General features: G+C 38.5%; 5 protein-coding genes and 1 long non-coding RNA gene across 10 annotated transcripts; 3 read left to right on the top strand and 3 right to left on the bottom strand.

Moving 5' to 3' along the window:
* The first annotated feature begins 52 nt into the window (after nucleotides 1-52).
* On the top strand, nucleotides 53-3,598 carry LOC143376189 (E3 ubiquitin-protein ligase MARCHF8). Of its 3 annotated transcripts, none has more exons than XM_076826154.1 (6): nucleotides 53-511; nucleotides 1,727-2,024; nucleotides 2,162-2,253; nucleotides 2,352-2,532; nucleotides 2,638-2,903; nucleotides 3,015-3,598. In XM_076826154.1, exons 2-6 carry the CDS (start codon nucleotides 1,908-1,910, stop codon nucleotides 3,274-3,276), a joined length of 918 nt encoding a protein of 305 aa, XP_076682269.1. In that variant the 5' UTR covers nucleotides 53-511; nucleotides 1,727-1,907; the 3' UTR covers nucleotides 3,277-3,598. The 3 variants fall into 3 exon arrangements, with proteins under 3 accessions (XP_076682269.1, XP_076682270.1, XP_076682268.1); XM_076826155.1 differs by having other exon boundaries at nucleotides 53-515; XM_076826153.1 differs by having other exon boundaries at nucleotides 53-850.
* Nucleotides 3,599-4,421: 823 nt separating this feature from the next.
* On the top strand, nucleotides 4,422-9,510 carry Hel25e (ATP-dependent RNA helicase 25E). Of its 2 annotated transcripts, none has more exons than XM_076827148.1 (11): nucleotides 4,422-4,565; nucleotides 5,358-5,589; nucleotides 5,796-6,016; nucleotides 6,223-6,406; nucleotides 6,501-6,619; nucleotides 8,286-8,417; nucleotides 8,523-8,669; nucleotides 8,766-8,903; nucleotides 8,976-9,093; nucleotides 9,176-9,235; nucleotides 9,310-9,510. In XM_076827148.1, exons 2-10 carry the CDS (start codon nucleotides 5,388-5,390, stop codon nucleotides 9,187-9,189), a joined length of 1,275 nt encoding a protein of 424 aa, XP_076683263.1. In that variant the 5' UTR covers nucleotides 4,422-4,565; nucleotides 5,358-5,387; the 3' UTR covers nucleotides 9,190-9,235; nucleotides 9,310-9,510. The 2 variants fall into 2 exon arrangements, with proteins under 2 accessions (XP_076683263.1, XP_076683264.1); XM_076827149.1 differs by having other exon boundaries at nucleotides 4,429-4,565; nucleotides 5,361-5,589.
* A 247-nt stretch (nucleotides 9,511-9,757) lies between these two features.
* On the bottom strand, nucleotides 9,758-10,899 carry LOC143376625 (U6 snRNA-associated Sm-like protein LSm4). Its single transcript, XM_076827151.1, has 5 exons — nucleotides 10,762-10,899; nucleotides 10,640-10,681; nucleotides 10,458-10,556; nucleotides 10,004-10,181; nucleotides 9,758-9,940 (listed from the first exon to the last, which is right to left on the bottom strand). The coding sequence occupies exons 1-5, from the start codon at nucleotides 10,762-10,764 to the stop codon at nucleotides 9,855-9,857; spliced, it is 408 nt and encodes a 135-aa protein (XP_076683266.1). The 5' UTR covers nucleotides 10,765-10,899; the 3' UTR covers nucleotides 9,758-9,854.
* A 31-nt stretch (nucleotides 10,900-10,930) lies between these two features.
* Nucleotides 10,931-14,201, top strand: Asprs-m (aspartyl-tRNA synthetase, mitochondrial). Its single transcript, XM_076827146.1, has 10 exons — nucleotides 10,931-11,220; nucleotides 11,322-11,570; nucleotides 11,643-12,011; nucleotides 12,328-12,504; nucleotides 12,573-12,752; nucleotides 12,824-12,931; nucleotides 12,995-13,210; nucleotides 13,276-13,488; nucleotides 13,548-13,731; nucleotides 13,814-14,201. Exons 1-10 carry the CDS (start codon nucleotides 11,143-11,145, stop codon nucleotides 13,972-13,974), a joined length of 1,935 nt encoding a protein of 644 aa, XP_076683261.1. The 5' UTR covers nucleotides 10,931-11,142; the 3' UTR covers nucleotides 13,975-14,201.
* An 807-nt stretch (nucleotides 14,202-15,008) lies between these two features.
* Wdr82 (WD repeat domain 82) lies at nucleotides 15,009-20,347 on the bottom strand. Of its 2 annotated transcripts, XR_013087118.1 has the most exons (2): nucleotides 17,803-20,347; nucleotides 15,009-17,736 (listed from the first exon to the last, which is right to left on the bottom strand). XR_013087118.1 is itself a non-coding variant. In XM_076827150.1 (1 exon), the coding sequence occupies exon 1, from the start codon at nucleotides 19,892-19,894 to the stop codon at nucleotides 18,947-18,949; it is 948 nt and encodes a 315-aa protein (XP_076683265.1). In that variant the 5' UTR covers nucleotides 19,895-20,347; the 3' UTR covers nucleotides 15,009-18,946. The 2 variants fall into 2 exon arrangements, 1 of the variants encoding a protein (XP_076683265.1); XM_076827150.1 differs by having other exon boundaries at nucleotides 15,009-20,347.
* Nucleotides 20,348-23,359: 3,012 nt separating this feature from the next.
* On the bottom strand, nucleotides 23,360-26,393 carry LOC143376620 (uncharacterized). The gene is made up of 2 exons (XR_013087117.1): nucleotides 25,070-26,393; nucleotides 23,360-24,619 (listed from the first exon to the last, which is right to left on the bottom strand). It is a non-coding gene; the product is annotated as an uncharacterized LOC143376620 (long non-coding RNA).
* Between the last annotated feature and the right edge of the window lie 631 nt (nucleotides 26,394-27,024).

The raw sequence follows: 27,024 nt of genomic DNA, 5'->3' as shown, positions 1-27,024 counted from the left end.
ATTTCCGAGAAATGGATTGGCTGAATTTGTGCGCACGCCACACCTACGCAGCCTACGCTCTACGTTATGGCGGCGTATCAGAGGAGAAATGAGATGAGATACACAGTCTGTCGGGGAGAAAGGACTGTGCTCTGCTACGGAGTCGGCATTCGTTATAGTTTTTTGAATATGGACGCGGCCGATAGCACGCGTTAGGAATGGTGAACGGTGATAAATCGAAGACGACTCGCAAATAATCTCAACTCCGAATTGTGCAAGCTATTCACTGCAGTGGACACAAGATATTCCTATATTGTGTCATTGACTCGAGGCAAAGTGTCAAAATCGCTCAGGCTCCCCTTGGTGTTTGATAAAACCTCGTCGGCGATAAATATTGAAAGTTCGCTCGTCCAGTATCGCCCAACCGTCCGAGGTTGAGCCGCTCGAACTGTATATCTCTTAGCGAATCATCATTACTAAGCAGAAAGTTATTGTTGCTTCTACCGCAGTTCGCTCGGAAACGAAAAAAGATGTATGTGACGCCAATGATTTTGTTTTCTTCTTGTGGAGTAGCTCCCGTCGCCAGTGTGTTACGTTCACGCAGAGTTAAGCAGCACGTTCGAATGAATTCTCATTGCGGCGTTTGAATAAAACTTTATTTCGATAAATGTTTTCCGCGGCAGCGAATAAAGTGGATATTACTCATGATTAACCAATGATTTTTTTATTCGAATAAATTTCCATTTCAATGAATCTGTACTCGAGTAAACTTACATTCAGAATAGTAGATATTCCTCGTTGACGAATAATCTTTGGTTGCAAAGGAAGAGTAACTGCCAGAGGTCTTTGATTCTCAATCGGATACCGTTACGTAATTACTGAAGCTGCTCTTTGTGACATTTAATTCAAAACATTGTTGCAAGCAATGTTTCAGAGTCAAGTGTTGGCTATGCGCAGCGCTTAAGCAAGGCTGATTCGATAAGGAACCAAATTTCATTTAAATGCTTCCCGATGCGAAGGGGAATAATAATGTAGACGTTGCTAACAAATAAAAATTGTTTGGGATAAGAATTTATTTATTATTTACAAATAAATCTTGAAACTTTAGTCAGCATTTGATATGTGATTCGCGAACTTGAAAGCTTTCCGTTGACAATGTATATACAATGTAACACTTTGCGTCAGAAGCCTTTGTATGTTATGCTCCTGTGATTCTGACTTGATCTTTGTGGACTGGAATGACAGAGAACAAAGTGCGTCGTTAGTTCGATGCGAATGGCTTCGTGTCTCTGTCTCGCATTCCATGCAATTTCTATGTAACTGACATTAACAGCAGACTCTGTTTTGCACACAGATTTTACTACTGTGAATAACTATTATTTATGTTAATAAACATTTTTCTTTTATATTTGGTATATCCATTATCTTTTAATCTTTTAATCTTTACACATTATATTGAGAGATTAAATGTATCTGTACATGTTTTTTAATAAGTAATCAGTTAGTGGTACAATTTTATGTTAATATTAACACTTTACTGGCTGTATGTTTTGCTTATAGCAAGCTTAACACCAGTTTCATTCAAATTCTCTAAATCTTCGTCGATTCTCGAAGACTTTTACAGATGAGGCTGAAATCTCTTGGTTTTACTCATAAATTTAACATACAAACGAACAACCAAAAGTGTTAATATGATAATACTCCGAGTTTTGTACAATATTTTGTAAGGACTAATATATAATTGCAGGTTGTTAGATGTGCATTGAAATTAAATGTTTAATACCATGGCAGAAAGTCTCTTAATATGATTAACTATTGATTTATGCTTAAACATGATACCGATGGGGATAAATTACCAAACATTCGCCAGGATGAGTCTCGCTAATGTTTTTTATCACTGATCGCATCTTTGCTGAGGTCAGAGAGTGATGCCGGTTCACCAGATCAATGTTAATCCGCCTGACTGGCAACCACCTCTGTCGCTTGGTCCTTCCAATAATAACAGTCCCGCTGGTGGCGAAGGCTTACCAGAATGGACGCCAAGGGTAAATTCTGTCTTTGTTACCTACTTATAGCTATGTCTATTTATTTCTTCTGCTTTTCCTAAATTAATTCTCTTTTATTGTATTTACCAAAGGCTTAAGAACAGAAATGTATATTTATGGAAAAAATTACGTTTTAGGAATCAGCATATGCAACAGTAGTTACTATCATACCGGACCATTGTCACTCATCCGTAAGCGCACTGTCCTCGAGCAATCATGATATCTGCAGGTAAGTATAATGGTGTTATAAAAAGGGTTCCCATGGAATTAATTGATATATTCTCTAAGAAAGGAGCAGCGTTTAACGACTGTTTCATTTTATTACAGAATATGTCACTGCGAAGGCGAAGAAGGTGCTCCTCTTTTAGCACCTTGTTACTGTAACGGCAGTTTGCGTTACGTACATCAAGCTTGCCTACAACAATGGATAAAAGCTTCAGATACGCGTGCTTGTGAATTGTGTAAATTCACATTTATCATGCACGCTAAAACAAAACCATTTTGCGAGGTATCATCGTTTTTGCATTCGTAGGCGTTCCTTGCATGCCATTCTTTCTAACTTTGTTATGGATAAGTAAAAGTCGATTAACATATCTTTTCTTATATTTTCCAGTGGGAGAAACTTGAAATGTCGGTCGTAGAAGTTCGTAAATTATGGTGCACAGTTGTTTTCCACGCAGTAGCTGCACTCTGTGTGGCTTGGTCTTTATATGTACTTGTCGAACGATCGGTGGAAGAGGCTCGACGTGGATACGTAGACTGGTCTTTCTGGACTAAGCTGATCGTTGTCGTAATCGGTTCTACAGGAGGCTTAGTTTTTATGTACATTCAATGCAAAACATACATTACGCTATGCAGAAAATGGCGAGCACTTAACAGGTGAATAATAATTCTATCAATTTTTGTTCTGGTCATCTTATATTTAATCCATATTATCAAGCAGAAAGCTTCGCGCCGTAATTTCCTGTACTTACGAACAACATTTTCTAGAGTAATATTTATTCAAAATGCTCCCGAGAAAGTGGTGCTTCCTCCCTCACCTACAGACTCTCTGAGAGAAGTAACATTGCCTCTAAAGGATCCAACTGCCTTGATGCCCGAGCTCAATCACACCTTGTTATCCCGTAACATAGATCCTCCGTGTGCCTCGCAGATGGGGAAACCAGAGTCTGCCGCGCCTCCGCAAAGGCACGACGCTCAATTGAAACTTTACGTATTCGATAAACTGTCCTCATCGGAAGACAACTTGTAATACAGCCGTCGGGCTAACGCAGGCGGCTGCTAATTGTGTATTAATGGATTAGCAAAATGTAATGCAAGCATAAGCATATGTCTAGAACGGGGCGTAATTCTGGACTGCAATACGATTTCGGAAATCGGAGTTTCTGTTTCGGAACTTGTCAAATGTCCGCCCTTATGGAGCACCTTTATCTGAAACTTAGTACTTCAGTGCTTACATTGACAATGGGATAGCTGAAAGTGTTTAGCCATGGGGCTAACATTTTCTCAAACAATTGTGTACATAATTATTGTATCTGTGATGTTATTAAATAAACTTTACCATATTTAAACGATATCACTTGGGTTTCTTGGCAATTTTTTACATCAATTCGATAACAATACTATATAGGTACAATTATTCAATATTAAGTTGTATACTTACTACAATGAGAGGAAGAGGGGGAGGAGTAGGAGGTAAAGGGAGATGTAAGGAGATGGAAGAGAAAGGTGGTAGAAAGAATGAGGGGAGTTGAGGGGGCAGGAATTGGTGTGTAGGGAAAGAAAAATGCAGGAGGAGGAAAGGTGGAAAAGGATAAGAGAATCGGAATACAATAAGTGGTATAGGACGGTGAAGAGGGTGGGGGTACTAGTTATATATATAATTATATAATTTTTCAATTCAAATTCATATTAGTGTCAGTTTATACAATTTCTATTTTAATTATTGCTCATTCTAAAATGGTACGTTTGTTTACAATACTTAGTAGATTATGAGAATATTCTCGTCCATGTAAATATCTTATCGTGCCGTTATCAACAGTTCAGTTTCTGCAGGTCAAAGGTGGACCTGAAGTCCATACTTTACCCTTTTCGCGTATATACATACTTTGAAAATCGCGCTCCTACTTTACATATCGATTGCATACAATCCTCTAGCTACATTCACGCGTTAGCGTAACACCAGCATTTATACGTCCCTAGTGTATAGTGTTCTTTGTTCTTCAGGGTTCTTCCGCGTCCATATCCGCGTGATAGTGTGCGGTGTTCCATCGTGATCCATGAATTAAACAAATTTCTGTTTAGCAGTAAAACGCAATAAATTAACAGGATTTTTGTTCAATATCGTGCACAATGGATTGTAATGTGCCTACATGAAGATTAAGATATATTGAATGAATAAATAACTAATTAAATCAAGCTTTTGTTGACTTAGTTTGTAGGCGGCGACACCGGTCTTCCGGAACGTAGTTACAAGATATTGCAACGAACGTATTGACTATAGTAACAGCGAGCGTCAGTTTGTCGGAGTTGCGTTTGGAGGTAAGTTGTGCCATTTGTAATCCATTTTCTAATTACTTCTTAAAATCGATCCGCGCAAACGTTGTACTCAGTTACGTTCAGAATAATTTCAAGTTTCGGATCCGTTTATTCATTTTGTTATTTCGAGGATGTTCCATTACAAAAATTAAATGATGCGCAAGTGTCTTGTAAGCGTGCGATTGTAAACGAAACGTGAGCGGGTATAAAAATTTACAAGTTACATATATTATAATTGCATAAATACACATTTGTTGAGCACATATTCATGCATGGAACGTTCAATAGATATTCAAATTCCAAGTATCGCAGTTATATCAGAATACTCATTTTTCTGCGGCAAATGGTATAGCGTCACTAAAATGGCGGTTACATTACGTGTACAGTTTGCACAAAAATCGTTACCGTTGTAGGCAAGCGCGTTCATGTAGAGTATCAGAGGCTCATTTTGTTTCGGAGCATTTGGAATTCTCTACTCCATTTGCAACAAAAGAATTGCAATAATCATTGCTTCTCGCGTAAATATACCCACGCTAAAGTACTTCCGAGTATAATTAATCGTTGTAAATATACAAGTCTCTTTCCATGCCATAATTCACTAAAAGTTAGAAGAATTCTTATAATGGAATTATGTAATCACTGCTTACATATAATATAAATCGTTTGAGTATAAAGTCTGATAATGTGGAAATATATTACTCCGTTTTTTTTTTAAGCATAGAAAGCTAATAATATAAATAATGTGCAGAAATCATAAGTTGAATTTCTAAAATTTAGTCTCCGTTTATATTTCAGCAGTTTTCTAATAAATACACGCATACGAAAATGGCGGATAACGATGATCTTCTGGACTACGAAGATGAGGAACAAACTGAACAAGTAGTTGACGGAAGCGGAGACATACCTGCCAAAAAGGAAGTCAAAGGCACATATGTATCTATTCACAGCAGTGGGTTTAGGGATTTCCTCCTGAAACCAGAGATATTACGTGCAATCGTTGACTGTGGCTTCGAGCATCCATCCGAAGGTAATTATATTTTATTTCTCCATGCTGTTAATAAGCTCGTATTATAAGCAGAGAATATCTTTACATCTTTTGCATGATGACGATATATGATAGGGACAACTGATATTATATGAACGAACATCATAAACGCTGATCGCTGGTTTCATAAAATATTTAATACTCTCGTTTAGACGCGGACATTAATCTTGTATAAATATTATTTACAGTACAGCACGAATGTATACCACAAGCGGTGCTTGGCATGGATATATTGTGCCAAGCGAAATCTGGTATGGGCAAGACGGCCGTATTCGTGCTGGCAACCCTGCAGCAATTAGAATTAACTGAGAATCAAGTTTACGTTCTTGTCATGTGCCACACGCGAGAGCTCGCCTTTCAAATTAGCAAGGAGTACGAAAGATTTAGCAAATATATGCCTCATGTGAAGGTAAGCTTTATATGTTACTCGAATCGTGTTTACATAATTGAATATCAAAACAAAGAATCTTCATATGATGAAAAAATTATCATACCATAGAATGATGACACTCTTTTTTACTACCACCTACCGCTGACGAAGATTCTTACATCTGTTATAATCCAAGTTCCCCCAAAGTTGTGCTTTTAATTAATAACGGGTCGTTGGAATTACAGGTTGGAGTATTTTTCGGTGGCTTGCCGATTCAAAAAGACGAGGAAGTTTTGAAGAACACGTGTCCACATATTGTCGTGGGCACGCCAGGTCGTATCCTCGCTCTTGTACGAAATAAGAAATTAAATCTGAAGCATCTGAAACACTTTATACTCGATGAGTGCGATAAAATGCTTGAATTGCTAGGTAATTATGAACAATCGCAACTTCTTTGTATGCTCGCGAATTCGTGGAATGTAACTTATATCTCGCTAAAAAAAAAATAAATTGATTTTTGCAGACATGCGTAGGGATGTACAGGAGATATTTAGAAGCACTCCACACGGCAAGCAAGTCATGATGTTCAGCGCCACATTGTCCAAGGAGATACGTCCCGTCTGCAAAAAGTTCATGCAAGATGTAATTAACCAATCTTCCTCTTCACTTCGATCTTCGATTGCTCCTACTTCGTTGGCTCTGTATTCGTACCCAGGACAAAGCCCGGGCCATACTAGAAATATCGTTGACGGCGCACCCGCGGGTTAGGCTAGGCTAGACGACACTTTGAAGAAGTGGCACAAAGTTCGATAACGAAAGCAAAATATCGCCCCCTCGATGTCTTTGGATTTTCAATCGGAAAAAGTCAAGTTCTGCAACTTGAAACGTAACGAGTTTCCACTCCAAGGTTTCCCTCCATTTACCGTATGACACGGTATCCGCTCGTAAAGGAACGAAAGCTTCGTTTAAATCGTTTCTCGAGTCGATCGAGATGGCAGTCGGCGAGAGCTTTATAAAAATATACACACAAAAGTTTATTTAGTTCTGATTCTCGATGTTGCATAATATATTTTGTCTGCTGCATATTGAGATTGCCAGAGTTAAAGTACTATGTTCGGTAATAATGTTGCACGAATGTTGGGACGGGTTGGGTGGAAAAATAAGAAAGAGTTTGTACGGGCGACGATCGAGGCGGATGCGATGGGGAGGGTAGATTCTTAGACGAGTTAGAGCAGCGTTCGAAGTACTTGTCGATCGTGGGTGGGGGGCTAAGAAGACATCAAGACGACCTGAAGACAGAAGAGCGCAAGAAAGAAGATGCAAGAGGATATATTGGGATACTGGGGTTAGCTAGATATCGAGGGATTTAATACGATGATACGCATCGCTGAAATCACCGTGGCAATAATGCCTTACTGTAATTTGCTCGCGTCCGTATTAATCGTAATCGAGGCAACGCATTTTCGTAATTCGCAATAAAAGGGGCTGGTGGAGGTCGATAAATCGATTGATAGGGAGTGAAAATTGGACAGCAATGGAAGTGTTCATAGTTCACGACCGTGGCCATCTGTACGTGAAAGAGGCGATCCATAAATCAGTTTGTGTAAAACGAGATAATTAAGTCGCGATGTTAGAGAGTCCCAGAGGCCTTAAGTTTTGTGATAGAACGGGCATACCAACACGATAATCGAGACCGATTTCTGGGCATGTACCGATCGCGCCAGAATTTTGGAGAAGAGGTTTGGCATCGAGTGGCCAGCGGATGTGGCAGAACGTTCATGGGTGCGCCTTCTTAGTTCTGTTGGGGTGACAGCCGAGTTTTCGTTGTTGGCACTACCCAGAGATATGGAAGTCGCCGGACCGTATGTAACCAGTATGACTAATCCGATCGAAAAATAAGTGAAAACAGAGATGGAAAGATGAGAGCTCAAGTGGAATGTTCTCGAAACCAACTAATACACATTTTCTTTTATAGTCATTAAGGAAACTAGAGAAATTGAGACATTCTTAGATTAACTGCTACTTCGCATCGTGTTTCATTATTTCAATAATCTTTTCTTTTTTTTTTGTTTTCCTTCTTACAATTCGTTTCACGTGTTTCAAAATTATTCGTCACTTTTAATGATTTCTTTTGATCCAATAGTGAATTGTATCAGTAGACATATTTCTGACTTCGATGCTAACTGAAGTTTCGTTAACGTATTAGCCCACGAAAAGAGAAACAGTTGTGTTGAGTCTTGACATTATCAAGGTGCTAAAATCGTTAGGGTGAAATAGGTGATCTTATAAAAGAACGTTCTCTGCGCAGCCCATGGAAGTCTATGTGGACGACGAAGCGAAGCTCACGTTGCACGGTCTACAGCAGCATTACGTCAAGCTTAAGGAGAATGAAAAGAACAAGAAGCTATTTGAATTACTCGATGTTCTTGAATTTAATCAGGTTTGTCTGCAGGGATAGGTCCAATTATTGCTACCATTTATCCCAAGGTGTTTGTGCGTATTAAATCATTGTAACCTTTTGTTTCTGTCTCGAATCATTCTGTAGGTTGTTATCTTTGTAAAATCTGTACAAAGGTGTATGGCTTTGGCGCAGCTCCTAACGGAACAGAATTTCCCCGCTATCGGGATACACAGAGGCATGACTCAGGAAGAACGATTATCGAGATATCAGCAATTCAAAGATTTCCAAAAAGTAAGCGTCCAGTTGGATATTCAGTTTCATTTCAATATAAATGCTCGCCGCCCGTGCCGGAGTAATTGCTTACGAACAGCAACTCGTTATTTTCAGAGAATTCTTGTAGCCACGAATTTGTTTGGCCGCGGTATGGATATCGAGCGTGTAAATATCGTATTCAATTACGACATGCCAGAAGATTCGGACACGTACCTACATCGAGTGGCCAGAGCTGGTCGCTTTGGTACCAAGGTGAATATATTTATAATCTTCAATAGTTTCTCCCGATGTATTTTTCGCTAACGTTCCCTTTATACTTCGCAGGGTCTTGCTATTACGTTAGTAAGTGACGAAAGTGATGCTAAAATATTAAACGACGTCCAGGAAAGATTTGACGTTAATATCACAGAATTGCCAGATGAGATAGATCTGGCATCGTACAGTAAGTTTTCTACACGAAATCGTTTCATAAATCTTTATTATTTATACTGTTACATCCTATATTAATTGTCGTCTCTTTTTAGTTGAAGGACGATAAAGGGATTCCATTTCCAACGTACAAACATTAATGTATAATTAATTAGGTAAGTATTAATTACTTGGTGAGCTTCGCTATTTTTTCTTCTTTTTTTTTTACGTTCTTACATCTTTATTACAGAGATATATGGAAAACAAAACGCAGCATACAATACACGTGTCATTTGTGTATCAACGTTAAGCATAAGTCATATTTTGTATCAATTTACAATTTCTTTTTCATTCATATGACAAACTTCAAGAACAAGTGACGGAATAGAATTATAATAGCCGAATTATTATTCTTTCAAAGATGCAATAAATAATTCACGTTAGCACTGTACGATAGTATTTAATGTTTATTCCACGATTAGTATGTAAGAATTGTGTATAATAGAATTTACGAGAATACAATTTTGTGCCCTCTATTTCGTGTAAATCAAATAAACATGTTTCTTTTTATAAACAACATATTTATTATATCCTAAGTTTATTATTAATAATGATTTATCGTATTGCTACTGCACAAGATGCAGGTATAATACTTAGGTACATTTTAGAATCGTTATTTGAGGAAAGTTAGTATTACATTGTCATTTCAATTTTTTATTTCAAAAATGCGAGTGAAGGTATTAAAAAAGAAATTAACAGACCGTTACGTATATTGCGCTAGAATATTAACAAGCTTCATTTAGTTCTTGCTTTATTTTGCGATTGATTTCCCCCACCGCGACCAAGCGGTGCAGGACCTCTTCCACCACGGCCAAAAGTGCCTGCAAAACACAATAAAATATTAAGCATCGTATAATTAGAAGTAAAAGCATAATTAACTGTACCTCTTCCACTACCACGACCCCTTTGATTCTGCCCACGTCCTTTCATTTCCCCACGACCCCTCGACTTCATCTGTACATCCTCTTTTACCATATCTATGACCTCGTCAGGTATTCGCAGATATTTGATCGTGCTGCCCCGAATGTAACACTCTGGCATCCTCCAAAACTTGTCGCCATCCTGGATAATACGTTATGTGTCCACCATTCAATTATTCTAATAATCAACCCTTTTAACGCAAAGTATTTACAAGGGAAACACCAGACATTTCCACTGAAATCGGTGCGAACCATGTCTGGTGTTTTCCTTGTTAAAAGCCAAATCGATTCACATATGTGAGCGTAACTATGCGCATCGATTACATTCGCAGATTACATTCGAATCCATGTAGGAGGTCCATACCCCCAAAATGGTTGAAACAACGCTTTAGCAATTTTTAGAAGTTCACTACTATACCCTCGACGTGCATATAACCTCTCTGAGATTTACGTTCATCCAACTATCGCAGCTAACCAAATGTCCGTTGTATGTTTCTCCATTTTTTAGCTCGACCAGCTATGAAAAATAAAATTCGATTGTTTAAATGCGCAGAAGAACCGAAATGTACTTTTTCTTTTACAAACGAATGCAAAACGTACCATAGGATGGTTTTGTGCTGTCCTTAACAACGACAGGGGTAACTAAAACATAAAATTAATTACTTAAGTAAATTGAATATTATTGCAACGCAGCTTTCTCGTGCAATAATTCTTAAATATACCATTTTTTATCAGTCCAACGTATATCCAAATACCGCACGATGCACATCAAAACAAATACTTTGGAGCAGTTTTTATACTCAGTGTGGCCAACTGAAGTGAATCAACGTCATTCTACCCAACTATGAGTTCTGTGATATTTATCATGAAACTGAAGATTCTTCAGTGAAGAAGCAAGTTGTAGAAGTAAGGTTTAAATAAATTGTCCTATTCAAATGTAATTGCGATAATTAATTTTACATATGTATATAAAAATAATATAAAGATACCTACGCCTTAAATGCAACCAATGTTGTTTTTTCTGCATCAACACCTACACCTTATGAAATATTTTTAAATCAGACAAGTCTCTTCTAAGCTACAGAGAGTTGTTTATTGTCAAAATGTTGATTTTTTGGAAGTGCGTTGCGAAAAATCAGTTTCTCAAATTGCTTTTGATAAATAGTTTATGCAAACAAAAAGTAAGTCCGACGTAAGGAGTTTCATTTCGTCATCTTCTTTTGGATGGTTTGATGACCGAAGCACGTTTCCTTTCTGTATTACAAATCTGATTTTATTCTAGCAAATGATAAAACACTGTTCTATACTAATAGCCCGCACTCATGATCTGGCGATTGAGAAACAAGTTCTGACGAGGCAAGATACTCGACCGGTCAATAAATATGTTTCGAGGACGCATACATGTGGCGAACTAAATATTCGAAATGTAGGAGATAATGTTCGACTGTACGGCTGGTTGGAGTTCCGGAGACTGAACTTTATGACGTTGAGGGATTCTTATGGTACTACGCAACTTATCGTGCCAGAGCATGTGAGTTGATACAGACTTGTTTAAAAGAAACATGCGATGTTAAAACGACGGACACGTTCTTCTTTATTTTAGAGGAATGACTTGCAAGAGATCGTTAAGAATTTGAGCTATGAGAGCGTAATAAGTATAGTGGGCACGGTATGCGAGAGACCGAGGAGTCACAAGAATACGAACATGGAAACCGGAGATATCGAAGTACGAGTAGAATCCTTGGAAGTTCTGAACCCAGCGAAATCGAGTCTTCCACTCTTCATCAGAGAGTTTAATAAAGCAAAGGAAAGTACGCAGATGAAACACAGGTACCTATCCTTGAGGTATCCCGAGTTACAGAGGAATTTGAGATTGCGCTCTCAAGTTATAGCGAGAATGAGGGAATATTTAATCAAAGAATGTAATTTCGTTGACATAGAAACTCCAACGCTGTTTAAAAATACGCCCGGTGTATGTATTTTGTAATGACACGCATATATTGTTAAGGCCGTCGCGCATTTCGCTGGAGCGAAACGCGGCGACCTTCGCTTCGCCGCGCTTCGGCCTAGTGCGCGACGACCTTTAAGCCGGGAATCCACCGGAAAGCTAAGCTAAGCTATGTTATGCGATGCTATGTTTTAACGTAGCTTTTGGTGGAAACGGTTCCATAAGAATGTATTGAAACTAATTTTTTTAAAACGTAGCATGGCATAGCATAGCTTAGCTTCCCGGTGGATTCCCGGCTTTATAGAGCCTTTCGGGTTCTACAATATCTTTGTATATATAGGGTGCCCAAGAATTTGTAGTTCCAACGCGGCATCCGGGACAATTTTATTCCCTGGTGCAAAGCCCTCAGCAGTTCAAACAGTTGTTGATGGTGGGTGGTTTCGACAGATATTTTCAAGTAGCCAGGTGCTACAGAGACGAGAGTGCTAGACACGACAGGCAACCTGAATTCACACAGGTGTGCATTTACTTACAAATTATATGTAATACACGAAGGTGGCACTTCATAAACATACTCTTTCACAGCTAGATATAGAAATGTCATTTATCGACTGCGATGGCATAATGGAGTTGATTGAAAATTTGTTAGTGTATTCTTGGCCCGAGGAATCAGAAGCGATAACTAGTCCTTTCAAACGCGTTACGTATAACGAAGCAATGGATTTATATGGCACCGACCAACCAGACTTAAGGATACCACATCAAGTAGGAATTCGATATACCTTTAGTGCAAATTTATTAAATAAATAACGCTGGAAATAATATCTATATTTCAGCTTTGCAGACTTACAGGAATAACGAACCATTCAGTATTAGAAGAGAATTTAAATATGAAATGCGACGAGAAATTCGAGATATACGGTCTAGTATTTCCCAATAAGCATGTACGTTCATTTGTAATTAATTTGTTTAGTTTGAATCTTTATACATTTACAATACGTTTGTAGAATTTCTTTAAGAAGTCCGCGAAAGAAAGTATTTCTACGCTGCAGCGTGATTATTTCCCTTCCGTAAGGCTAATTCAGTTGAAGGTACCTAGCAAATCGTCAAACACGGAAGGGAATAAGATTTATTCGAACATCGTAAAAGGAAATGTAGAACAGAAATTGAATCTAGAAGAAGGCGACGTTCTGTTCTTGGCTTGTGGAGAGAAACTTCCTACAGTAAATATCAATTTATAAGCTATAAAATGCTTTCTAATATATTAACATTATTCTTGATATTATAGCAATCTCTATTGGGAAGAGTGCGTGTTGAATTCACAAATCTGTTAGAGGATAAAGGACATAAGATTCGCACTACTGGCAATGAAATGTTATGGATCACTGATTTTCCATTATTTTCGTTGAACGCTGCTAAAAATAAATTGGAAACCATGCACCACCCATTCACGCAACCCCATCCGGATGATCTACCACAGCTTCTCGAAAATCCGACAAAGGTGCTCTTTTAGATAATGTACCTTCTATTTCTACGAATAAAAAATTTGTTCCTTTACAGGTGAGGGGATTGCATTACGATCTGGTTATGAATGGATCAGAAATCGGAGGAGGATCGATACGAATTCACAATGCAAAGTTGCAGAAGCAAATATTGGAAATGTTGAGTATAGATAAATCATACTTAACCCACATGCTTGATGCTTTAGAATGTGGTGCCCCACCTCACGGTGGAATCGCTTTAGGTAATTCACTTTTCTTCGAAATACGAACGAGTAATTAATGTACTGAAACGAGCAACGTTATAAATATCGGATTATCCTCCAGGGCTGGATCGGTTGATATGCCTACTGTGTAAAGCGGAGAGTATAAAAAGCGTAATAGCGTTCCCGAAAACTATGGAAGGTCGAGACTTAATGTCAGGAGCACCGGTCTCGATCTCTGACGAAGAGAAGGCGCTATACCACATACAGACAACAGAGGAATGAAACAATTACAAAAATTTCTTTATACTTTAGTATATAATATGAAAATAATTTAAAAGCAACAGCATTTAATATACGTTTGTACATACTATTCTGTTGTATTCATCGAACGAAAAGAAACGATGGTATTTCAAAGAAACTCCTGAAAACTCTTAGCACGATGAAAATCGGCCGAGAGTCCGAGATGCATTCAAAGTGGAAAATATAATAGCTGATATTATTTGGATTTATTTCAAGAATCTATTTGACGATTTACAATATCCATGTATACTGTGTTCTCGTAACTACGGGCAATTATAAATGAAACGCGCGACAGCGGATCATGAATGCAATCTACAGTACCCATCTATACTGCACCGACTGTAATGCGCACGGATAGCCAGATGAATAAAAAGTAATTTTTGAGGCAACAACGACAAGCGTGACTGATGTAACTTACAAAAGTATAAAAATAAACTGTTAGTCAGTACCGAGTTGAACAAAATTTATGGTCACCGTTATGTACCGTGGACGATAAACGGTATCCTGTGAAAAATGGAATAATTGTACGTCGTGAAATTATACTGTTACGGCACGCGACGATTGAACAGTTCTTTAATCACTATAATCTGAATAACATCGACGCTTCCTCGATCTCGAGTCATGCAAACAACAAGCTTGCCTTCCTACTCGACAGACAAGGACAGCGTAGGGGGTGGACCTTCGATGACCTTGAGCCGGCCATTTGATTTGATTCCGACTACAGATACTCCAGCGATTTACTTCACAAACGTATATAATGACAATACATTTACAGACGCGTTACGTAGCTCTGAGCGATTTAAAATCGCTGCACGGTATCATATCGTTAACGAATCTTGGAAAGTAATGTACGAGCAACTAGCAATTCAAGGAAAGATTTTAAATATTTAAGAAACCAGTCTTGGACGAAAGGATAACTACCCTGATCGCCGTTAGAAACGAATGCAGAGATAAAGATCGATAAGACAAAATTTTGATGTACAAAAGAGGTGTTTTATTGGAACTTTTTTTTCGTCTTCTCAGTGAAATGTCATAGGTTCTGTTAAAGTAGTCTCAATGGAAAATGAAGAAATTTACTGCGCGCGATTAGCTTGTCAAACCGTGACATTATTAGCAAGGGAAATTGAACGAGTCGTGTAACCGTGTTCCTCGTGAACGCGCTGATATGTTGTTACGCTTATTCGTCAGCGGAAGAAAACTTTACTTTCTCGGCGTCTGTAATATTTGCCCGACTCGGCGGTTTTCTAACATAAGACGAGTTGCGTCCGCGCGACATTTTCTCTTTAACGAAGTTCCTGCGATGATTCCGCGTAATAACGCGAGAAGTCTTTCCATACCTGTACACATAATACAATCTACTAAATTGTATCACTACTCACTTTTACGTCTACTTAAACTATAAATAAAAATATACGGCTTACGAGGGAAAAACGAATTCCAAGTACACACCTTTAAAATCCTACACAATTCAAGTTGCATTTGAACGGTTTGAATAATCTTCAATGTTCGATACTTAAAAGAATAATAATAGAAAAAAAAAGAGCAAATGGAAGTTCTGAGGCTTGATTCTGTGCGTACTCTAAGTTACACTTGGAAGATGCCCGGTGTTTTCAACTGACAACTTATTTCGTTTCATCTACAATTTAACGCTGAGATAGTCTACTTTCCGCAGGAATATTTAAAATCCAATTAACAAGATAGTACCGAACGTGACTACGCTCAGTTTACAGTGACGCTCGTCGGTGACTCGTACGAGAAACTTAACATAGGAACTCAGAGGCGTCGCGAGATCATATATCCATATCCCCGAAAAGCTAAACGCGCTGCAAGGTGACGTGTTTCTTCTAAATACAAGACAAAACCAGACGAACCGTTTCGGTGACTCATCACATTTAATATTCCCCCATTTCTCTTCGTTCGTCTCTCTTTTCGTAGCGCAGCTTAATAAAACGCTCCCTTAATTGCTAAGACTGTTTCGATCGACACGGCGTACACGCCTATCTTAAACTCGGTTTCTAAATCCCTATGTTAAGTGGCCGCATGAATCGACGATTACGACAGGGGCGTAACTGGATCTTGCGTGGCTGTCACAGCATTCTTCTCCCGATTGCGCTCCTCGTTTCTCGCCTAAGTCACATGAAATGAAAAACTCGCGCATCTTTAGAAACTTAATAAAACATTTCTGCGGTTTACGCAACGTACCAATATCTTTCTTTATTAGCCGATTCCGCGCGACAATAGAATAATACGATATGCGCGGGTCAAAAACTAAAATTTGTAAAAAAGTTTCGTATTTTCTCATTTTTTTTTCTTAAATATGTACAAAACGACGACGATGTCGAGCCGACTTTGATAAAAAGGAAACCGCTAATATTTACGCCCCTGGCATTAAACGTGAGTACAGGATTCAGGTGGTTCTTTCACCACCTGAAGATCCGATTGATCAATTTCCGCACGATCGTCAACAAGTACCGCCTGTAACTTGTCAGTATATATATATATATATATATATACGTATGCGTGTGGGTATATATATATATATATATATACAAGTTCTCGTTATTTTTTCCTTTTTTGGGAACACAGTGTTTCGCATGTTACAGAAATTTGTCGTATTTAAGTATACTCGGTTGGACATTTACTCGATTATAAGTTGGCAGTATGACATATAGAGTGTTGGTTAATCTATATACGTGGATCGATTGTGGTACTTTTCGTGGCGATTTAGATCTCTTAGAGTCTGCCTCTCTCGGCCGTACGTTAAAATCTCCTTACTCCGTTTTTTCGCAACTTGTTTCCGCGGACACGTCCATTTTAAATAACGTCGTGATTCCATCGCTCGACGTATAGATATCGCGATACAATTGCGCACACTGCTCCGCCGTTTAGAAAAATACTATTTTACAAAGACGAGGCGGCGAACTCTCGCGCATCCGTCATGTGATGCAACGCACTCGAGCCCGCGCGGTACTCGGAACAGATACACAAGCGAACACGTTTACATACAGAGAGACCCAGACATTTCGTATGCATACGTACATGCACGCCGTGGATCATACATCATCGTAGAATCAATAGACAGTACAGAAATATGCAACACAATCGCACCACACACGCATTCATACGCGCTCTTTCGTGTAGAATATTATAACTGTCTACTCTTGCATAAAGTATGTTATAAGGAAAACCGTCTAGAATTTTCTAGATGACATTGTGTATGTGTGTATGTGTCAATATAATGATATATACACGTATGTATGGATGAAGGCAGGTCTGCATAATCGAACAGACAGAGTGTATACAAAAGAAGTCGTAAACACGAATGCGAGCGTTACACAAAATTGTGTAATACCTTTTTTTTTTTCGACGTGCGATCTTTCTTGCAATATGCAAGCCGCAGCTGATACTGAATAAACAGCGTATGCCGATAAATTGACGGCACAACGAAACGAATGTTACTTAGCTGGAGTAATTACGTTCGTATGAAAATGATGGATTGTCGAATTCTTCTCTTTCGTCCTTTTTCTTTCCAATAAAACTGCTCGTAAACATTGCCTGTGTCCATTCGAATGCGCCTGTTCCCTTAATTAGAGATGAGATGCCATGTCACGATGACATAAAAACATTTAAAATTTACTGAACTACCGTGAGATGATTAGACTTAACTGGACTCCCCTACCGTCGTCGAATGTTTCTCACCCGGCCCGCCGGTTCCACGCATGTAGATTAAAAACGATACCGTGTCTAGAATAATACATATATAATAACGTAAGTGCCATCATTGGCAGTATACTTTCTGAATTATTATACCTTTATCGCATGGAAGTCGTAGAAATACGTGATACCTTACTGTCGTCGACAAACTCTTGCCTACTTTAGACGCCCACCGCGTTGCACATCGCGCGCGATAAACCATCGGCTCTTGCTCTAACGACGCTACAAATTTCGCGCGTCGCCACGAATTCTCGAGCGGACTCCGTTTCACAATCAAGTTCGAAATGTATAATCCCTGATTTCGGACGGCCACTGGCGGGATTCTTTTTAATAACACGGGACCAATCGGTTGTTTAGCACGCATTGAAACAATTCCTCTATCCGCGATATCAGCGATTACAATTCTTTGCCTTTTCAGATACCAATGCAATTGGAGCTGGTTGCGCGTGTACATAGCATACGATAAGAATTATTCCTTTCTGCTTTCAGAGTATCAATGCGAGTGCCGCACTTTCGTCCCTCGTTTCAAGCGAGCGAGCATATTAATTGCGTGACTTTGCCGTTGATTGGTGTTTTTTTTATCGTTTCTTTGTTTTTTAACGTTGTAAACGAGAATGTGCGTAGCTCGATCTGCCCTTCGTGGACTCTAGTAATAAAACGCGCCCGTAAAATCAGCGATTTACTCGGAAGAGAATTAAATATACAATTCAAAGAGTTTTCGTAGCGTACAGTAGATAATTTCGTATCGTTATACTACACACAGGTACACAAGAAGGAATTATGTACAGAAGATGATACATCCAAATACTAGCCATATTTGTAGTATTACTTTGAGAAAGAAGAGAAGCGATCGTGTCCCACAGTTCTTAAATATCGACAAGGTATCATGATGGTCACGTTCATCGCACCATAGAGTACATGACGACGAAGACGGCGATAATACATAAAACGGCGCGTGACGTACACGAGACGAGTCGACGAGCCAAGCGGATATTACAGCGAGGCCGACATCCTGGATATTACAGCGACTCCTCTGCTTCTTGGGTTTGTTCCAACACCGGCGCCTCATACGTCGGCTACTCTATTTTGTACCTAATGTAAATGCAATTTCTGCTCGTTCGAGATACCCAAGAACTATCCACTGTCGTTTCTTCCTCGAACCGAACCCATTTTCAGTTCCTTCTTCGCACAAAATTAGGTGACTTCTTGCGAGCGTTGCCCAGCATTTAGCGCATTAATTTTATGCACTCTCGTCGACGGTGGGTAGCCAAAATGCCATATTGGTGCAGGCGGACGTCAGCATCATATACTTGGGATTAAATTGAATACACTGAACCGGCGCTGGATGGTCCCCGTTGAGCACGCAGATTTTATACCCAGTCTCTGCGTTCCAAACGTGCACCCTGCCATCCGTGGATCCACTGAACACAAACTGCGAATCTGGACTGAAACTGGCTTCGATCGCTATCCCTTTATTGTTCAAGTAACCAGTAAACGTTTGCAACGGCGTGCCATGAAATGCGTCAATCAAGCGGATCGTGCTGCCATTCGTGGAGATCAGGATCGTCTTACCGTCTCTGCTGAACTTCAGTCCTGTCCAGTCGCACTCCTTCTCCTGCGACAACTTGAACGTGACAAACGGCCCCTTATCGAAGCTGCGTAAGTCGTACAGTTTTATGAACTCCGAATTGACACCTGCTGCAAAAATCAGACCCTCTGGATCGTAAGCGGCGACTGGACGCCCAGAGACGTTCATGACCCCGTGGCAATTGGGCGAGCGCAAGTCCCATAGTCTCAGGGATTTGTCTAAAGAGCCGGAAAGGAATGTATCCTCTATAGGGCTGATGCACAGCGACACGACCTTCTTGGTGTGGCCCGGGAAGTATCTTATGTACTTGTTGTCGTGCAGGCTCAAGTAACGGATCGTGTCGTCGATTTTGGTGCTGCTGTGTATCGCGGTGTTCTTCGCGTGGGTGAAGTGGATCAAATCTACACCGTACTTCTTGGAGTTGACCGTACGTACCTGGGTGCCCTTCTCGCAGTCGTATATGACTATCTGGTCGTCCTCCGAGCAGGAAATCAGTGTGTCCCCGTTCGGCGAGAAATCGATGCTATTTATTCGATCGGAATTCTCGCGGAATACCTTGGCCACCTTGAAGCTCCTCACCACGTGGTCAACGAGCTTCATGGTGATGGACGGCGCGACCTCCCTTTCGTGCCGTCCTCTTAACCTCCCCGCTTCCGCAATTTCTTTCTCTTTCCCTTTGATACGGCCTAGGCGCCGAGGCGCGAACCTCCCCGCTGGAGGGGTCAGGGGTTCGCCCTATGCACCACTGTTATTCACCTCGCGGCAGAGAAAAAACCCGCGGGGAGTTCAAGAGGTCAGAGTATCCGAGGAACGAAGCTCGGGCCACAACCCGGTTACCCTTGAGACTCTCCTTCTTCCGTTCCTCACTATCGGGTCCCCCGTTTCAATCGAGTCGCTTTACTTTAATCTGACAAAGGGCTCCTGCGATGCCTTCTCTCTTTCCTATGAACAGACGCCGTCGGCAGACTACCGCACACCGCACGCACAAATTCTGCCAACTGTTTAGAGAAATGGATGACGAATTACCGTGAACATATTCTCAAGATACTGTAGATTCCGTACCGTGGCCAGAGCTATCGATCTGCGGTGACGTCGACGCGACGCCTTCGCAGCTAACCGTTTTATCGACGGAGCTGGCTGGAATTTCAAATGGTGCTATTCGAAATTTAAAATTCACGTATGCGATGAATGAAATTTCCAAGTAGGAAGGGTTATTTTCTAGTTGAGGAGTGTACTTTAACCAGCTCTGTTTCTGAGGAGACATTTTCTTAATGCGCACTGAATATGGGGCTTTATTTCAGAAGTGATCACTTATGGAACTCTACCCAGTTGCATTGATAGATTTCCAAGTAAAGGTCGTCGCGCATTTTGGCGAAGCGCGGCGAAGCGAAGCGCGGCGATACAAAAAGAAAAGTTTATAAATTATATTCTTCGATTCCATTCGCCAAAATGCGCGACGGCCTTAATGGGTACGTTTTTAAGGTTGACGTTAAGGTGGTTTCAATTGCGATCTAAGTATTTAGATTTTATTTCAATGAAATGCTAAAATAATGAACTTACTGATTAATCACAAATGCAAGAAAACTTGAAAAGATATCTGAATTTTTATAAAATCCACTTATGTTTGTATTCTATACATAAGAATTGTTTATAAACCAGTATAGACTTTGTTATCACTTCTTCGCCTTTTTCAAATTTTGTCAGATGGAACGTAGTATACTATATTTAAATAGACTTTAATATTGGCACTCCTGTTTTACTCTGAATTTTCAAACATTCGCTAGATGTAATTTAGTTCCAATGATTTGCAAGTTAAAATAAAAAGGTATGCCGGAAGATCTTAGAAAAACAATGGTACAAGAGGTATAAACGAAAATATATGTACAAATTATAAATATACAAAATTCGCGTTATCACAAGATAATGTCTTCGCTAGAAACCTGTTCTTCAATCTCAGGATAACAATACTTTCCTCTATCTTGTTTACGCTTTGCTAGTTTCATAAAGGAGAGCCTTTCTGTTGTTACGAAATTATAATTATAGATAGCACATACAAATTTAGGTCTCTGTTTAGTTATCACTTTGACGATGTCAAAGGCATCATTGAGGACTATTAATTAAATGATTGTTAGTATCTTCAAATACACAAGGCTTATGGGGGTAGACACGTCACGTGATCTGGCCGATTTGGCAGGTCGGTATTACAGCAGGTTTTTTCTGCACAAAAATGGTAATACCGATAGATACGCGGCTGCCTGGTGAACGCGAGAGGGAGCTGTTTGCTATTTCCATATTCTATTCTGAATGTGAAAAGAAATCCTCAGCTGTTGCGTTGTACTTGTAAAAAATTAAACGTAAAGAGCACAAGTAGGCCTATATCCTCATTTTTTCAAATTTTTAAATGGTGCCCTGCTAGTATAAAATTGCATTTGTTGAGAACAATTTCAAAATAAATGGTCAAAAATTGTTTTTTTTGTAATTGTCATAATTTTTATTAGGTACTCTTATTTCCCCATTCTAAGCACCCAAAAGCTCATTGTTATCTGTCTCTTAGTTCAACAGTTATAATTTAATGAAAATAAGTCAATTCCCACAATTGTGAAAATTTTGAAAAATCCTTTAAAATACGTTTATACATCACTAAAGACTACACCATATAGAAATTTCACTAAAATCCCAAGTGGTAGTCGGAAAAGTGTCCGATTTAGCGTGGAATGACCCTCCTTGAAAGTCTAGAATCAGCGCCGCCCAACTTGCCTCCTGGGAGGCAAAAGCCGTCCCCACCATCGTCCCCCGTTGCCATGGCGCAAAGACGCGGCCGAGTCAGAGTAACAATGAACGTCGGCGTCGCGCACGGCGTCTGAGCTTCTTTGTCTACGGAACTGTCACGGTCTCCTTTTTAGCGTCGCGAGGTTTCCTTGACGACAATTCACGGTGCTCGAAAAGAAGGTGGGAAGGGGAAGTAGGCGCGTGAGGGGCCCCTATGCTGGACAGCGCTGAGCTAATTCAGTTAACGCTTCAGTTTTGCTATGATTCCACGTTGGCAGTCCTCCCGAGTAGGTGCCATCTCGTATCCACTACCTGAACTAAATTTGTCACGTGACTTGCTCTGTATTATCGTCAAAATGGCGGAACTCGTATTTGGGAATGCAGTCACGGGAATACGTTGTTCGTCCTTATATGAGCAGATTTTGGGCTGGGTGAGGTCTCATTCGATAGAGGAAGGTTCAATGCAGCCCGCTCTGATCATCGTTTGAGTGACAAAACTCTTTTAGTGACCTACAAATACTTGGATTCTACGAGTGTATTTTGTCGATTTTTTTCTCTACTTTAGACACTCATATTATTAGATATCAACACAATCTCGTTGAACCATGGCCAGAGCAGGCTGCATTGAACCTTCCTCTTTCGAATGAGACCTCACCCAGCCCAAAATCTGCTCACATAAGGACGAACAACGTATTCCCCCAAACCCATGTTTCGAGCCAGATTGTGTCGGTATACAGCGCGCTGCATTACCCGTGTCTACCCCCTTATGTTCTTTTTATGGATCACTGTGAACTTCTTATATTATTTGATTATATCAAACACAACCGCAATAGTGAATGCAACTTCTGTTACCAGTCATTTCTTTTAATCAACACTTCTTTATGTATGTTCTTTTATTAAGCAAAAGACTTAGAATAAATTCTTCAGAAAAAGAATGATTAAGAGTCCCATTGTACATTGATCCATTGTAAACATATTTTCTGAATTCTCAATAAAGTATATTGTATTGTTTTCATTCTATATACATTTGTAGCAGAGTTAGGAAAATGTTGTATCGAATAACGAATAAAACTTAGATTTGTACAAACTAAAAATACTATTTCAATTTTATTTAAAACAACTTTACTTTTAATCGTACGAGAATTCATTTAAGCGTTGATTATTTTCTTAGTAACATTTTAATTAAATCTTTCCTACAAGTACATAGACTAGAAAAATAAACAACTGTATAGACAATTGTTTGTTCCATGAGACCAAAAATTATTCATAATTAAGGAGTAATATCCACTTCGCTCATAAGTTTCATTAATTTATTCGAATAATGCCCAACTCTGATTCATAATATTAGAACATATATACTTATATACACACGCACAGCCACACATAATTTATCACGAAGCAGCTAATACACCCCTTAAATTCATAAACATTGAAAATTAGAAGCAACGCTTTGTTTCCTCTAATTTTCGTATTTTTCTACATGAATTGTAAAATGAATAAAATCTGTTTATTTTATATGACGCATCTTTTAATGTGCAAACTTGAAATGCAGTATTTGCTACATTGAATTAAGCCGAACAGCGTGTGTGTCATTTTCCTTGAAATTATTATACTTTGCTACCATTTCTTGGAAAATCCTTGTTAAAAATTTTACAAAACTGAACGAGAATTTGTGCTTACTAATAATACAAATATGTAAATACATTAAAAGTGTTTCTTTATAATCATATGAAAATAGGTGTGCCTTTTTTGCGATTAGAGCTATGTATAAATATTCCTTGATGTATCAAATTCAATGTATTTACAGCCATCATTTTGTTTTTCATTTGAACTATGCGGTTTTTTAAACTTCTCTTTTATAACTTCAAGCTTAAAAACGTATATGTATTTACATCTAAATATGCTGCCGAAGAGTCAAATCGATTAATACAATTTCCTAAGATTAATTTGAATTCTTAGCAGTAAACTCCTTTTGCTTTTTTCCTTCAGAAATTCAATAGTATACATTGTTTCCAAAACTGGAGACTAACGTTTGAATTAAATATAGCCTAAAAATATTAAAGCTTTTATTAAAATTTTCGTTCGCATTCACTTTATAAGGCTGATGTTAATATATTGACTGCCATTAGGATTATATATATGTACAGAAATTAATCAAATACAATAATTTATAAATTAACATCGATAATCTTTTTATGTTACCACTGAATATGTGTAAATAAGATATCTAGACACCTAATTCGTAAAATATTAGTGTAATAAATACTTTCACGTAATTGGGCTTATGGAATGTAAACGAGACACTTTTATTTCAATCAAGATATACCGTGCTGCAATATTAACCGAGTCAATTAAAGTTAGGTAATTATCGTACACCTATGGTTTCAAACGTAGTTCATTACGTTTCAATAGTCTTTTCTTTTCGTTGTAATGAATATCGAGAACTCCCACGTTGAATTGCCGTTCTATAACACATATGGCGTGTGATTTAAAGCACTTTGTGTGAAGTAAGAATTGTTTCAATTCCTTGCTTTCCTTCGGTTTAGATTAAGGGGACTAGGCAGTTAGAAACTCGATTTTTTTTTTTTGCACTTTTCGAAAGTACCACCCTTCCACAGTAAAAGTCCGTTTGGTTTATGCTAAAATTCGCAAAATTAAGGATTTTACAGCCGAAAAGGTCGGGCGCGCCATAAACCGTTTCTGTGCGCACGCAGGTAGTAGACTAGATTCCTCTTTCGAAATTTTAAACACGTTTTTCTCGGAATCATATTTCCTCTTCGTTTTGCAGTGATTGCGAAAAACCGGAGGTACAAATGGATTTGAAAAAAACTCAGCATATGTGAAACATGTCTAGTTACGACCTGAACCTACGCATAAGTCTCTGAAAACTTCTGTTTTGAAAAAAAAAATAAATAAAATGGCTCTTTTCCCTGGCGAAAAATCAAGTTTCTTTAAAATTTGCCGATTTTCGAGCGATCTGACTGCCTAGTCCCCTTAAAGCGAGACAAAGTACAGTTCTATTACCGTACCATGATTTTGAAATCTGTCCTCCAAAGACTATATTGCAAAAAGGAATCCGAGTTTGCAATAACGGTAATGACATTAATATATTGCGTAGAAAACTAAATTAGCTAAAAATATAGCTTTGTGTTTCACTTTGCTTTGTGTAGTTGTTAGTTAACTATTAAATAGATCTTTATAAAGAGAAAGCTTCCATTCTGGCACGCATCGCTATATGAAAAGTTTGTTTAAAAGTTTATACCCCTTCTTTTTTATAACAATAACAACAACAACAACAAGTACGGTACTTATAATAATTGCGATGCCTTATAATTATTCTTTTTGTTCGTTTCTTTAAGACATTACTGCTGACCTGCTTGCGAGGAACATATTATCGTGGTAAAGCTCTGCATAAAGTATACTGAAAGCTATAAGCCGTTCAAAATACTAAGCCATAAAAAAATATAATAGACATAAGAATCAAAGTGGCCGGCATGAATTTTGACGTCGTCATTTTGTAAAAGTTCGGTCATCCTTCGATTCCTATTCGCGCATCAGTATACTTTACCCAAATCGAACCAACTGTTTAAAAGCCTGCTGCGTCCGACCAATAGGCCCTGTTTTTGGTCCCTGAACCTAAAACTTGTACTTACATTTAGCACCTTACAATCTTCATGTCAGATCATTTGTCGCGAGCTAAGAAATGCGATTGGTAAAAATATACTACAAATCGGTTTACTCCGAATAAATACCTCACCCAATTTGTAAATAATGCTAACTCCACTTTCTCACATTATTTTGTATAATAGCGCCTTTTCACGTATTATAGTATCCTGTTGTACAAATCTTAGCTCACATTACAACAATTTGATCCAACTTTCTGAACGAAATTAGGATCGAAAACCATATTGCCAATTTTCAAAACTACACATTCAATACTATGAATGAATTATATAAGAAATATGAATTAGTGTGTTTATAAAGTTGTCAAAGAATATTAGTTGAAGTTTTTTTTTTGAAAAGTAAGAAAGAAAATTCTTGACTTTGGTATGTGCGTGTATAAACTGGTAACAGTTGAATTGACAATATTTGCTTCCGATGGGATATTTAATTATCGCGAATTAAAATAGTTTTTTTTTAATTTTAATGAGTCAAGAACTTCTTGAAAGGTTCAGGGAAATTGATGACTGTACTTAACGAGTTACAGCAGATTAGGCTAGTGTAGATTAGTTTAAATTAGAAAACTTTTCCAAAATTACATTCTTTAAATTCGTGTGCGAATAAATGTAAGCAAAAAATATAAATTAATTCGTATATATATGTGCAAATGTATATCGCTATGTATAGTATATTCACACGTGTGCACACGCGCATGTATACCTGTATACATGTACGTATAGATGCATCTTATCTTTAACATTCAATTTAATTTCATAGCCTCTGGACACTGCGCTTATAAAAGCATACAGAATACGCGACACTTCTCTCCACAATCTGTTGCAGCACTTTGATTTCAGTTTGATAATACTTTACGAATTGTTATATAAAATGTTAAATTAATACTCTCTGCTTATGTTTCTTCTACTTACGTAATGATTGTGCAGTTCGTAATCGTGTGATTGCTCAAGGGGTGAGACTACTGTAAAACGGTCGAAAAAATCGTGTTTTTTATCAATTTTCAAAATATTAAAAAACGGATCCGTTAATGCTTAGGCATAACATTATACTTAATAGACAACTTTTGTTTTTTTTTGTTTTTGACAATCCAAATTTGAGTTAGGAGGTACCCCGTTAAGAAAGACCATCAGTTCGGAGCTATCTCGCGACATATATTTTCTTAATTTTTTATAATGGTTTGTAATGCTTTACAATATGCCAAACTCCAGTACTAAACCGCAATTTAATCGGCTGATTAGTTTCTCTACAATGTGCCATCAGAAGATTATCTATTTTTTCGGGCA

This window comes from Andrena cerasifolii, chromosome 14 (genome assembly GCF_050908995.1).
Source record: "Andrena cerasifolii isolate SP2316 chromosome 14, iyAndCera1_principal, whole genome shotgun sequence".
NCBI lineage: Eukaryota > Metazoa > Arthropoda > Insecta > Hymenoptera > Andrenidae > Andrena > Andrena cerasifolii.
The sequence above is the reverse complement of the archived record's forward strand: the minus strand, read 5'-3'. Positions and strand labels throughout refer to the sequence as shown.

What these genes read in the sequence shown, in the direction of transcription:
- LOC143376625 (XM_076827151.1), bottom strand. An exon ending in CAGCACAAAACCATCCTATG is followed by an intron (nt 10,557 to 10,639) that starts GTACGTTTTGCA and finishes TATTTTTCATAG; the next exon opens with CTGGTCGAGCTAAAAAATGG. An exon ending in AGGTTATATGCACGTCGAGG is followed by an intron (nt 10,182 to 10,457) that starts GTATAGTAGTGA and finishes CGTATTATCCAG; the next exon opens with GATGGCGACAAGTTTTGGAG.
- Hel25e (XM_076827148.1), top strand. Translation starts at nt 5,388, where the DNA reads ATGGCGGATAACGATGATCTTCTGGACTACGAAGATGAGGAACAAACT. An exon ending in CTTCGAGCATCCATCCGAAG is followed by an intron (nt 5,590 to 5,795) that starts GTAATTATATTT and finishes TATTATTTACAG; the next exon opens with TACAGCACGAATGTATACCA. An exon ending in GCAAAAAGTTCATGCAAGAT is followed by an intron (nt 6,620 to 8,285) that starts GTAATTAACCAA and finishes TTCTCTGCGCAG; the next exon opens with CCCATGGAAGTCTATGTGGA.
- LOC143376189 (XM_076826154.1), top strand. Translation starts at nt 1,908, where the DNA reads ATGCCGGTTCACCAGATCAATGTTAATCCGCCTGACTGGCAACCACCT. An exon ending in TACCAGAATGGACGCCAAGG is followed by an intron (nt 2,025 to 2,161) that starts GTAAATTCTGTC and finishes ATTACGTTTTAG; the next exon opens with GAATCAGCATATGCAACAGT. An exon ending in AAACAAAACCATTTTGCGAG is followed by an intron (nt 2,533 to 2,637) that starts GTATCATCGTTT and finishes TATATTTTCCAG; the next exon opens with TGGGAGAAACTTGAAATGTC.
- Asprs-m (XM_076827146.1), top strand. Translation starts at nt 11,143, where the DNA reads ATGTTGATTTTTTGGAAGTGCGTTGCGAAAAATCAGTTTCTCAAATTG. An exon ending in ATAGTTTATGCAAACAAAAA is followed by an intron (nt 11,221 to 11,321) that starts GTAAGTCCGACG and finishes ATTTTATTCTAG; the next exon opens with CAAATGATAAAACACTGTTC. An exon ending in AACTTATCGTGCCAGAGCAT is followed by an intron (nt 11,571 to 11,642) that starts GTGAGTTGATAC and finishes TCTTTATTTTAG; the next exon opens with AGGAATGACTTGCAAGAGAT.
- Wdr82 (XM_076827150.1), bottom strand. Translation starts at nt 19,894, where the DNA reads ATGAAGCTCGTTGACCACGTGGTGAGGAGCTTCAAGGTGGCCAAGGTA.